Genomic DNA, 13,100 nt, shown 5'->3' with positions numbered 1-13,100 from the left:
TGTTCCTCTGCGTACACATGGAAGGAGACAGAGCAAGGCCATTTACTTGACGTGCCCAGAGCCATCCAGAAGCCAGGGTTGGTAGTTACTGGGCAGATAAGTGTTTTTCCATGAGCTGGAGAGTAAGTTTCCATGTGGGTGGATTGTAAACATTCATAATGCGAGAACTGAGCCAATCAGAACTCTGGTAAGAAGAACCTATAAAATAGAAGTTTGAGATCACCCAAGTGGGCTCAGTAGATGATCCTGATGAGGTTCATGAAGGTGTCTCCTAGAATTAGAGGCTGAGTCCTAACGCCTGTGATGATTTTGCCGGTCTCTTGCATAAGTAGCGTATCCCCTGGCTCCCCCACTGGATCAAGCCTTTAACGCAGTACATGATCTGTATTGCCATATTTATAAAGCTTGACTTCAAAAGTTAGATGTTTTTCCCTTGAGTGTTTTCTTTAATTCAAAGTTTTTGATAGAGGCTCATGGATTCAGCATATTTCTTTTTTTATTTAAATGTTTGAAAAGACTATAAATTTAGGCCATAACATATTTTTTTATTACGTTCAGATTTATTTTTAAAAAGAAAAATTTATAATTCAAGTAACAAAATAAAGTCAGATTTTTTTTGTTTTCAAGAAATTGATTTTTATCCACTCTATATTTGGGCTAATTTAATGTGACATTAATGCATATATTCCAAGATGGCACCCGCATGCTAGTGAAGTCATTTGTCTGTCTAATGACTCTGTCAGAGGATAAAGAAAGGTCTGATATGGCCAAACATTGTGGGATGTTCTGTTTCCCAGGGACTGCTAAATATGTGCAACTCAGTCTTGTTTCAGGACAGTTGAACTGAGAAAACAAATTGTCATAAAAGCTGCTCCTGATTTAAAACATGTTTTTGTTAGTCTTTTTTATGTATGTTCATCCTCTGTGTGCCATTGCTGATATAGTAAGAAGTTGCTTGGATACTAGCGTGATGGGCAGGGTATAAATATGTAGAGGAAAGGATATTACTACATAGTCTAAAATATATTTATCCTGTCTTACTGTAGGTCACAAAGTTGTATGGGGATTTCATCCTAGTCATTCTGATTATGTCAGAAATAGCACAAAGTTTGGAATATTTGATAGTCTTGGTTCAGAGACCAGGTCAGGAACAGCAGGGTGGGTGTACAGGTACTTGTGGCCTTTGGATGGCACAAAGTACTTGTGCTCAGCCCTGTTGGAGATGGGTGGCAGGGAGGAGGGAGTTTGCCAGAGCACATTAGTAGTGATCTTAGAGAGCCCATCATGAAGGGGCAGAGCCACCCTGGCCGGTGCTGTGGAGTAGAGGACGTCAAAGAGAGTCTGAAGGCTCCTCTAGCTCCTCCGCAAGGGGACCTGGGTTGTTAGCGACTAGACAGACCTACCTGGCAAAGTGGATGAGGTTCTACCATTGAACGGCTGAATGGGGCATCTCCCCTTTGCATTCTTCGATGCAGTCGATCTTAGACTACCTGCTTCATTTGACGAACCAGGGCCTGGTGCACTCCTCTATCAGGATGCATCTGGTGGCCATTTCCGCCTTTCATCTGCCAATTCAGGGGCAGATGGTGTTCTCCCATGACATGACGGTCAGGTTCCTCAGAGGTCTTGAGAGACTTTTTCCACAAGTTCAGTTCCCGATCCCTCAGGGGGATCTCAGCTTGGTTCTGTCCAGGCTCATGGGCCAACCCTTTGAGTCTTTGGCCTCATGCTCTCTGTCTCACTTATTGAGGAAGGTAGCTTCCCTGGTGATGGTGATGACATTGGTGAGGCGAGTCTCCGAGCTGCGAGCCCTGACCTCAGAACCACTGTGTACACCGTCTTTTGTTAGGACAAGGTCCAGCTCTGATCTCACCCGGCCTTCTTTTCCAAGGTGGTGTCTACTTTCCACATGAGCCAGGATATCTTCCTTCCGGTCTTCTGCCCTAAGCCCCATGAGACTAGTGAAGAGAGGTGCCTTCACGCTTTGTATGTAAGAAGGGCCCTAGCTTTCTACCTAGAGCGGACAAAGCCTTTCCGAAAATTGACTCAGCTTTTCATCTCTACAGCTTATAGGATGAAGGGCCTCCTAGTGTCCATGCAGAGGATTTCTCACTGGATCTCTCACATTCGGACCTACTATGAGTTGGCAGGGGTCCCTCTGCTGCCAGTCGTCAGAGCCCACTCAACTGGAACACAGGCATCTTCGGCGGCCTTCCTAACACAATTCATGATCCAGGACATCTGTCGAGCCATGACTTGGTCCTTGGTGCACATGTTCATGGCCCACTATGCCATCGCTCAGCAGGCCAGGGATGACGCTGGGTTCGGCAGAGCGGTGTTGCAATCTACACATCAATGAACTCCTACCCACCTCCAAGGGGTGCTGCTTGAAAGTCACCTAAGTTGAATGGACATGAGCAAGCACTCAAAAAAGAAAAGACAGTTACCTTTTCCATAACTGGTGTTCTTCGAGATGTGTTGCTTATGTCCATTCCACAACCCGCCCTCCTTCTCCACTATCGGAGTTTCTGGCATGAAGGAACTGAGGGTGCAGGGAACCGGCGATGCTCTATATACCGCAGCATGTACGTGCCACTCCAGAGGGCGCTGGAGCTGGTCCCTTACAGATACTGCTGAGGAGAAAACTTCTGGCACTGGTACATCTGGAGAGCACACACGCCTAGATTGAATGGACATGAGCAACACATCTCGAAGAACACCAGTTATGGAAAAAGGTAACTGTCTTTTAAATCAACTGAAGTGTAAGCTTGTCATCTTAGATGGATAGCTTTGAGGAGAGTTAAAAGTGTGGTGCTGGATGGCTGAGTTTCACTTCTTAGATAATATTAGAAAGCAACTTCAGTCTAGAGAGGAGGTGGGTAGAAAGCCTGAGTGTAGTAACATTAAAATAAGGTTACTCTGCCACTAGAGGGAACATGAACATTTAGTTTACTTGTATAACTCAGTGCATTGGAGAGGAGGTTTTATTTTTACAGCATTCTAATGATTCACAGGACCTGAGAAGAATGCCAGAGATGGAAATGAGATAGTAAAAACATCAGTATCGGTAAAGACAAAAATTCCCATGTTAAGTATTTCATAAACTAGTAACCTTAAATCCCTAGTTTTCTGAATTTTGGGAATAAAATTAGTTTGCTAGAACAATCCATAGCATGGCATAGAGTCTTGTAAACAGTGAGGGAATATGGGAGAAAGTACAAAGGAAAATATTTCATCAGATTATTTTTAAAATGTGTCATATTTTTGCTCTAATGAGGGCAGTCTGATGCAGCATATTTTAAATATATATTTATATTTATATTTATATTTTTATCCCATGTTCAGGTATAAATTAGCATCAGGAAAAAATATTAACCCCCAGGATAGTATTGTAGCTATGTAATTTCCATGTGTGCCACACAGAAAGGACACATGCAGCTAGGAAACAAAAGCCAAGTTGCAAATGAAGGAGGTATTATGAACAAGCAGATCTTTTCATAAGTGACTTTCCTCTCTATCTTCCTGCATAATTCTGACCTAAGGTGTAAGGTGTGTTAGAGAGCACAAGGCTGCAGAGAAATTGTATTTTACAAGATGAAATAAATCCTCCTCAAACACTGAATTATAAAGCATATGTGAATCTTTTAATGCAGAAACTTTCTCCAAAAAGTAGGATTGACGCATCTCTTCAGCAAACACAGGCATCCACTTTCTGACAACCTGCACTTATCTTTGCTTCCATCTCTCCCTTTTTATCAAAAAGTACACATTCATCCTGCTTAGTTGTAAATACTTTATGGAGCACTTTTTTGTGTGTCAGGACACTTTCCAATGAATGAGTTTTAGTAAGAAATCTGCCTTATTTACAGTGTTAATTAGAATTCCGGTGTAGGTTTCCTCTCCTTCCTGTTCACAAAGCCTTAATAGTAATTGCGGGATATAAAATATTTTTTGGCACTTTTTGATTGCATGTTTTTGTTTTTAAACTTTTTTTTTTTTTGGCAAGGCGTGCTTTGTCAGTACAGATTGGATGCAGATAGGTTTCATGAAAATTGATAATGGCTTTAGGATTTGTATTCATATGCATTTAAAATGAAATAAGTGGAGAGGTGAGGGAATTGTTCTTATTCATTGTATTTTTCCCCCTTTGGGGGTCTTGTAAATACCCCTTGGGCTGTGAATATCCTCAGGTTTTTCCTTAAAATTTCCCACCATTGCATGATGAGTGGTACATCTGCAGCAGTGATAACAATGGGAGTTCTAGTGTAGCTAAGGCACCAGTGTTTTCACTTCTGGGTCATCTAGCTGTGCTCAAAACAAGTGTATACAACATATTGACAAAAATGGTGGTGGCTCCACACTAGATCATTTACTGATATCATTGGTGTCAGTGGAATGGTATGGAGTTCTAAGAAAAAGGATGCAAATATTATTTTATTTCGAAAGGCAGGTGGGGAGCATACACAGCATTCTGGACAAAGGGAATGAACTGGGTCTGCTAGCCTCAGAAAATAAGATTACAAAAATAGCAAAAAGGGACACGTAGAACAGATGCCACCTCTTCAAGGTAGAAGTGACTTCTTGAGTTTAATATAGTTCCAGAATGCTGACTGCTGAAGAGATCACAGTTATCTTTTCCCAGAAGACTTGTGCTTAGTCTCTGCAAGACAGCAGTGTTCTTCACTTGAGTCCACTGGCTATTTTCTGGACTTCAGAATAAGGCTCTCATGTCTTGCTTCATTAATTAGCTTAGCAGTAAGTTTTTTATGCCATTTGGCTGAATTATCTTTCCGACAACATTCTTAAAACAAGATATTTATATTTATATTTATATTTCCTCCCTACAAGGAAAATTGCCTCCATCTCAAAAGAAAAGAGGTGCACAAAACAAACAAGAGAGATAGCCAGAAGGATAGTACCACTAGATCCAAGAGATCTTGTTTTAAGAATGTTGTCGGAAAGATAATATTCTGTCAGAAGCCCATTAAGGCCATTCTTTTGTTACAAAACAGGCAACAGCACATCTATTCCTTCTGCATCCGTTAGGGATTAAGCATGCTGCTGGTTCAGGAATCGAGAATCGAACTCGGATCTTAACTTTAGTCCCTTATGAAAACCATTAGAATGTTAGACTGGTCCTTTAATTTCTTGCCTTTGGCAGGGCTGGTGGGAAGCTTCTATGATGCTAAAAATGTCAAAGTATTACATTATATATAACAATGTTATTTTTGCATCTGACCAGTTGGAGCTATTAGTATGGTTAGTTGTGATAGTGTTATTAATAGTCTACTACTATGGGCATAGAAATGATGTCAAGAAAAAAACATTTTGTTGTGTTGGTTGTGACAGCCAACAGTGTGCTAACTCCTTTGTTTGTGTGTATGTGTGTAAAAACCCAAAATATACACCAATGTTTGTATTTTTTACAAAATACTTTAAAGAAATATCTAGATTTTCTATTACCACTTTGTTCACTGATACTCTTTTTTTCTAGGTTTCAGAGTAGCAGCCGTGTTAGTCTGTATTCGCAAAAAGAAAAGGAGTACTTGTGGCACCTTAGAGACTAACAAATTTATTAGAGCATAAGCTTTCGTGAGCTACAGCTCACTTCATCGGATGCATCGGATCTTTTCTTCTAGTGGTAGATCTCCTGGTAAAGTTAATGGTTCAGACTGCTACATAGTTGTAAATTTGCCAACAGTACTTTAGTCACCGATGAGATATGTTTGAATTGCAGTGCAGTGACAAAGCAAATGGTGGCATGTATCCCTTTTCAATGGTAAGTTGGCTCCTGTTATTAATGTAGATTATTTTTCCTTTTTCTTGATTGTAAATGTTTGCAAGTGCTGCAGACAACACTGAAGCCTCTCATTGAGTGTGCCTGACAGCTGCAGAACCCAGATGCCAAGATATGGCTCCCAAACCTTGACCTCTTCGGCTTCTTGTCTGGTCTCTTAGCTGGCTCCTCTTAGCTGGCTGCTGTGGCAGCTGCAGAATGCTCTATGGAGGAGATACAAAGCTGGCTTGTTCAGAATCTGCTTTATTGTTGACACATGGCTTTTTTTGGGGACTTACCTTAGAGAGAATTATGCCACTTGTTTTTAACATATTCTGAGAGTAGTATTCTTTAAACACAAATCAATGTATAAAGCTTCCTTATTGCAAATGGAAAGTGTTTTGCCTCCTATTTCTATTTGAAGTAAAAATATACAGTATTTGGGATGTGTTTATTTCCCCCCCCCGGTCCTTTTTATGTTGCACTGGCTTTCTGTTTTTTTAAAAAAGTAGTCAACATCTCCATTTTATAAAATATTTCCCTCCATTTAAATGTTTGTAAGAGGCAAGCTTGTCTGAGAATGTGGCTAAAATACCTGAAAAGAACTGTGTGTTTGTAATGTATGTTCCCTCTTCCTCAAACCACAGATTCAAACTTTTGAGGTCAGTAGCCACTAGTTATGTGAGTCTTCTGATACGGACATAAGGTGGATGTATATGGGTGAAGTGAGGAATAGAGACATGGGTACACAATGGTGAGCTGGATAAAGAACCTCTGAACTCTGTTTAGTCCAATTGAAATCCGTACCAAGGAATTTTTCAAAAAGTATATCCTGTTTCAACAAAGAAAATATTGACCTCCAAAAACCCCATATTGTAATATATTTTTTATTATTAAAACCAAACTTAAACTTGACAGGTTTCAGAGTAGCAGCCGTGTTAGTCTGTATTCGCAAAAAGAAAAGGAGTACTTGTGGCACCTTAGAGACTAACAAATTTATTAGAGCATAAGCTTTCGTGAGCTACAGCTCACTTCATCGGATGCATTTGGTGGAAAAAACAGAGGAGAGATTTATATACACACACACAGAGAACATGAAACAATGGGTTTATCATACACACTGTAAGGAGAGTGATCACTTAAGATAAGCCATCACCAACAGCAGGGGGGGGAAGGAGGAAAACCTTCTTGAGAGTGTGTGGCACAAGCTGCCCAACTAAAACCTCTCCAACGCATCATCAAGGATCTACAACCTATCCTGAAGGACGAGCCATCGCGCTCTCAGATCTTGGGAGACAGACCAGTCCTTGCTTACAGACAGCCCCCCAATCTGAAGCAAATACTCACCAGCAACCACACACCACACAACAGAACCACTAACCCAGGAACCTATCCTTGCAACAAAGCCCGTTGCCAACTGTGTCCACATATCTATTCAGGGGATACCATCATAGGGCCTAATCACATCAGCCACACTATCAGAGGCTCGTTCACCTGCGCATCTACCAATGTGATATATGCCATCATGTGCCAGCAATGCCCCTCTGCCATGTACATTGGCCAAACTGGACAGTCGCTATGTAAAAGAATGAATGGACACAAATCAGACGTCAAGAATTATAACATTCAAAAACCAGTTGGAGAACACTTCAATCTCTCTGGTCACTCGATCACAGACCTAAGAGTGGCTATACTTCAACAAAAAAGCTTCAAAAACAGACTCCGAGAGACTGCTGAATTGAAATTAATTTGCAAACTGGATACAATTAACTTAGGCTTGAATAGAGACTGGGAATGGATGAGTCATTACACAAAGTACAACTATTTCCCCATGGTATTTCTCCCCCCCACCCCACCCCCCACTGTTCCTCTGATATTCTTGTTAACTGCTGGAATTAGCCTACCTGCTTGTCACCATGGAAGGTTTTCCTCCTTCCCCCCCCGCTGTTGGTGATGGCTTATCTTAAGTGATCACTCTCCTTACAGTGTGTATGATAAACCCATTGTTTCATGTTCTGTGTGTGTGTGTATATAAATCTCTCCTCTGTTTTTTCCACCAAATGCATCCGATGAAGTGAGCTGTAGCTCACAAAAGCTTATGCTCTAATAAATTTGTTGGTCTCTAAGGTGCCACAAGTACTCCTTTTCCTTAAACTTGACAGTGTCAAATGAGCTCTAATGTGCAGAAAGGATGGGGGTAGAAGTATATGACTGAGTATCTAGGGGAGTAGATTGTCATACCATGTTTGCTCCCAATCTAAGGCAATACAGGGAAGGTTTAAGATTGTCATCTTTAATTTAATTCCTCACTTTTGTTGAATTAATGTCATAGCTTTGATATTTTAATAATATTGTGTTAATATTACTTCTAAAATAAGATAATTTTAAAATTACATCAAAACTGTTTTCTATGTCCTACACCATTGTTTTTATATTTTTTAATTTTCTTTTGAAAAAGACCAAATAAGGCAATGTGACTAGTACACAGCGGTAAAGATAAGATGTGATATGATGGGCTTCCAAAGCCTGAAGCCGTTGTAAATTGGGAAGTGCAGGAATACTAGATCCACATTTTTGAAATTGTGAACCAGAGATGGCAGGAGTGGGTTGAGGGCTACTTGGGCCTCATTTGGATTCCACAGGAAAGTCCTCGAAATTAGCGGTTTTCAGGCAACTGATTAATATTAAAGTGGAAAGGGAATAGTGTACAGATGCCAAGGGAAGATGAACTTGCTGAAGGGTTTTGACTCCAACATGCATGGGAGAGCCACAGGTCCTCCCCTTGAAAACATTATTTGAATTTTGCAACTATTGAAAAAAAATTGCTTGTAAATGATGCAGTTTGAAACCATTGGATATTGAAGACTGGATTCTGTATAGTAAAGGTACAAGCTTTCCTATGCCGTTCTTGAAAGGTTGTCTGTAAAGTGTGAGAGGGTATCTCAGTCTTCGTATTAAGTATTAACGTATTAAGTCATTGGTACATTTATTAAAAATATCAGGGTGCCATTTAGATCCTATTACAGTGGTCCCCAAACTGTGGGGCATGCCCCCTAAGGAGGCACAGAGGAACATCTGGGTGTGTGTGGTGGACCTGGGCCAACCCCCCGGGAGGTGGGAAAGGAGCACCACCCAGCCTTGTTCTGCCCCAGTCCTAGCCACCCTGACACTGTCTGGTTACCCACATTAACTGGCCTTTGCCACCGGGGGCAGGAAGAGCAGCGCTGCTGCTGGAGTCTGGAGGAGCACTCAGGGACTGCTCCGGTAAGAGAGGTACCAGCAGCTCCCCTGCTGTGCCCCGAGCACAGCTGTCCCTCCCCATCCTACCTCACTCACCTCCCCATCCCCAGAGTTCAGCTCCCCCACCCCTTCCTGACCCACTCACCCCTCCACCCCCAGAGTGTGGCTCCCCATCCACTGTCTTCAGAGCCATCCCTTGGGTACAGTGAATCGGGGCGACTGCCCCATGCTTCTATAAAATCGTGAGGAGATGGGCAGGGAGGGGGAGGTGGCTGGGCGGGCGGGGTGTGGAGGGAGTCTAGTGGCAGGCAGAGAGGAGCCCCCCTACTAGAACCTCCCCCACCCCCCCAGTGCCTCTGCCCGCTGGTGGATTCTGCCAATCAGCGCTTCCCCCTCCCTCGCACCACTTGCCACAAATCAGATGTTTCGTGGCATCAGGAGGCGCGGGGGGAGGGGAGGGGAGAGAAGCAAGGGCGCAGCGTGCTCTGGGGAGGCGGCAGAACAGGGTGGGGAAGAGGCAGAGCAGGAGCGGGGCCTGGGCAGAGCCGAGGCGGAGAGCACCTTCCCAGTGGATTAGAAACTCAGCGCCTATGTCCCGGGCCCTGCACCCCCCTAGGGACAGCCCTGCCTGTCCTGCCCCACTCACCCTACCCCAGCTCCCAGGGACGCACAAACTGAGTAAGAGGGGGGCATGGTTGAAAAAATTTGGGGACGACTCCCATATTATGATGATACCACCCACTCATTTCACACAAAGCAATGAGTGGTCATCAAGTGATTTTTTTTTTTTTGGTCATTTACTTATCTGAGTCACATTAGAACTAGAAACCTAGAGGTGAAAGGGCTGAATATCATATTACTAGTATCTCAAGCTATTAAGCCTCTTAGACTTGAAGCAATGTAACAAATGAAATAGTTACTTTACTTTGGCATTTTTTTCAGTTTTCTGAATTTAAACCAAATGAACTGGCCTGTCCCGTTCACTTGGGACAGATCTACACTTAAAATACTGCAGCAGCGCATCACCAGTGCAGCTGCTCCATTGTAGTGCTTCTGTGAAGACACTATGCCGAGTGGAGCGCTTCTCCTGTCGGCGAAGTTTATTCACCACCATAAGAGGTGGTAGCTATGTCGACGGGAGAAGCCCTCCCATCAACATAGGGCTGTCTACAGTGCGGGTTAGGTTGTATAACCACATCATTCAGAGGTGTGGATTTTTCACTCCCCTGCACAAGGTAATTATACCGATGTAAGATGGCCACCAATACCTTCTGATGTTTGGATCAGCTCTTGAAGCAGCACCTCTTGTTTCTGACAGTCATTTTGGGCACAGCGATTGTCATCTTTGTATTTTTTTTTCTTCTCTTTAACTTGTGCCCTCTCTGATTTCCTGTCTTTTTTTCTTTGTTTATTTTATCTTACCTTCTTCCCCTACTAATGCTTTGTTGACATCCTTCCTCCTCCACTTCCTTTTGTTTTACTTTCCTGATTTCCCACATACAACCTTCTTCCATCCCTGTCTTGCCTTGTCCCCCATATTAACTTTTTTTCTGTTGCCCATCTCCTTTACTTCACCCACCAGCTAGGCTACTTGCTGCTGGGGATGTGATTCCCAGTTTGAGAAGGCCTATGCCTGCTCACTCTCACTGAGCTACTTCACTGAAATAGTAGTGTACTTGCGGTAACACAGGCAGTGGCAAGTGGCGGCATGACCTACCATTCCCCCCATCCCCGTGAGTACATACCCACCTGGTCTGGGCTGATTTGTCCTTGGGGCAGCTAGCACACAGTGCTGCTCGCTGCTGCTCCTGCTACTGCAGCTACATGACTCTTTTAGCACAGTAGTCTCATGAGTACTGCGAGTATGTGTGCTCGAGCTGGGTATCACAGCCCCAGATCCAAGTGTAGACACAGCCATAAGCTGGAGAAGGGGGGAATTACTCCCCATCAGCTACACTGGCTGTTGAAATTGAGGTATATCTGTGATCAGTCTGACTGTATTCCGATTGAACAAAAAGGAAACATTCTGTAGACTTGAGTAGGAGCAAGATAAAGGCCCTCAATTAAGATTACGGCTGCAAAAAGGTTTTTTTTTTTTAAAAAAAAAAAAAAAGAAAAATACTTCAGCAGATTATATGGAAGCATTTTAGAAAAGCTGTTGTAACTAGATAACCTCTGTCCATTTTTCAAACTGCCTATAGTTCCATTTCAAAGTGGATGAAACAGTAATAAATATTGAGTAAAAGAATCTGTTTTAGAGCATTTTAATTAATCTGTTTTAGAGCATTTAATTAAATTTGTTGCTAGAGGGGGGGAAACAGTGTAGATCCCTTGTACTTACAATGTATTGGGATGTGAGTTTCAGAGTAGCAGCCGTGTTAGTCTGTATTCGTAAAAAGAAAAGGAGTACTTGTGGCACCTTAGAGACTAACAAATTTATTTGAGCATAAGCTTTCGTGAGCTGTAGCTGCAACAAGTACTCTTTTTCTTTTTGGGATGTGAGTATTTCTCCTCCTACTCACCCAAATAATCTAGTGAAATAAACAAAAAAAAAAAAAGAGACCCAAAATACAAGAAGTCCATGCTCTATAAAAAAAGTTCTTGCCTTCTACTCATATCCCCAGAGTTCATTGTCTTTGTACCCCAGAGACAGGACAGGACCCTGTGGTTTAGTCTCTGATGCAGTCCCATCCCCCTCTTTCCTTTACACCATATGCGGATTTGGCTTCAATTGTGTTGGTTTTCAATGCTTAATTCACATAGCCAACAGAGAGACTGGTGAATCATTGTCCTTTATTTGACCCAAAATCTGTTTGTCCACACTTCCTGGGACAGATTTTAAAACATCTTTTCAGTACATATATACAACTCCTTAAATATTATCTATACATACATCTCACAATGATTATGTGAATCAATATGACATAAGCTTTTATTAAGTACCTTTCATGATATTCTTTATGGATAAATATTATGAAAGCCCATATGCTAGGTGTAGGGAGTTTGTCAGGTCTGTTAGGAGTTGCTGACACAGAGTAGTGAACCCTTTGCTAGCTGGCACCGATGGGCCTCTGTGTCACTGTATATAAAATGCTAACCATCAAACTGTGGTGTTTTGGATTCTGAACTGCAGTTGGATTGGGCAGGTATGCAGCCATATAATGAACAGGTTTTTGTTTTTTTTGTCCGTCTTCCATTTTGCTTCCAGTTCTTGGGTCCTCACAGCTGCTGTGCAGCTGGTGACTGATGGGTCGTAAATCTTAAGTGGCATCAAATCCAAAACACAAAATCCCTGTAGGAAACTGCAGTCAGCTGCTTTGGGAACAGAAAGTTCAGCATCCCTGGGTCTTGCTGCTGCCTCATGTGCCCAAGATTCTACCACCACTGTCTGGAAGGGGAGATTAACTCCTGAATATAGTAGCCCCACCTGAAACTTTTTCTCATATACCTGCCTGAGAGGAGGCAAGTAGTAAAATAGTGCCTTAGGCAGGTCTGGAGCAGGAAATTTGGAACAAGTAGAGGAGAATCTAACTGAGCATGTCTAAGCCCAGCTGTAGTCCGCAGCCCGCACAGGAAGAGCTGCTGACTGAGTCAGCGCAGCCCAAAGGGGAAGTGGATTCACAACTTGGTTTTTTTTTTTTCATTCTGACCCGTGGTTTTGATATTCCTGTATAAAAATGCTTGCTCACTGAGAAAAGTTGAAAGAGTTCCATACACTGGGATTTGTTTGTTGTGTAGTCAACCTGAGCCAGTGGAAACAAGTGAAGCAAACTAGTACAGAATGTAAACCAAGTATGAGTCATGTTTAATACACGTGAGTTTTTTCCATAGACAGTATCCAGTCACTTATAATACAGTACATAGCTAGCCGAAAGGAAAGCTAAATCAGAGTGAGTGATCTCCTGGCATTAGGGTTGGAATGACTAAAACACACGTCACTTACTCATTATTCCTTGTGCATTTGCTTTTTCATTCCAGTATTCTTACCCCCTGCTGCTTACCAGGGAGCACTTTACAACCATTTCAAATTAGAAATTCTGAATGCATGCTTCTGTTATTTTAATACACCTCTTCTGCCACTGCC

General features: G+C 42.4%; 1 protein-coding gene across 4 annotated transcripts in view; it reads left to right on the top strand.

The window, feature by feature from the left end:
* ANO10 (anoctamin 10) overlaps nucleotides 1–13,100 on the top strand; it is a 240,475-nt gene that overhangs the window by 92,609 nt on the left and 134,766 nt on the right. Inside the window, exon 12 of one of the 4 annotated variants that reach the window (XM_038390210.2) lies at nucleotides 2,067–3,582. The exons of the other annotated variants lie outside the window; for them this stretch is intronic. Within the exon in view, the coding sequence (XP_038246138.1) occupies nucleotides 2,067–2,078 (12 nt within the window). The 3' untranslated portion in view covers nucleotides 2,079–3,582. Of the gene's footprint in view, nucleotides 1–2,066; nucleotides 3,583–13,100 lie in introns of those variants that run through there. 4 annotated transcript variants of the gene reach the window in all.

The sequence above is a fragment of the Dermochelys coriacea genome, chromosome 2, assembly GCF_009764565.3.
Source record: "Dermochelys coriacea isolate rDerCor1 chromosome 2, rDerCor1.pri.v4, whole genome shotgun sequence".
Taxonomy (NCBI): Eukaryota; Metazoa; Chordata; order Testudines; family Dermochelyidae; genus Dermochelys; species Dermochelys coriacea.
Note: the sequence above shows the minus strand (reverse complement) of the source record. Positions and strands in the feature narration are given on the sequence as shown.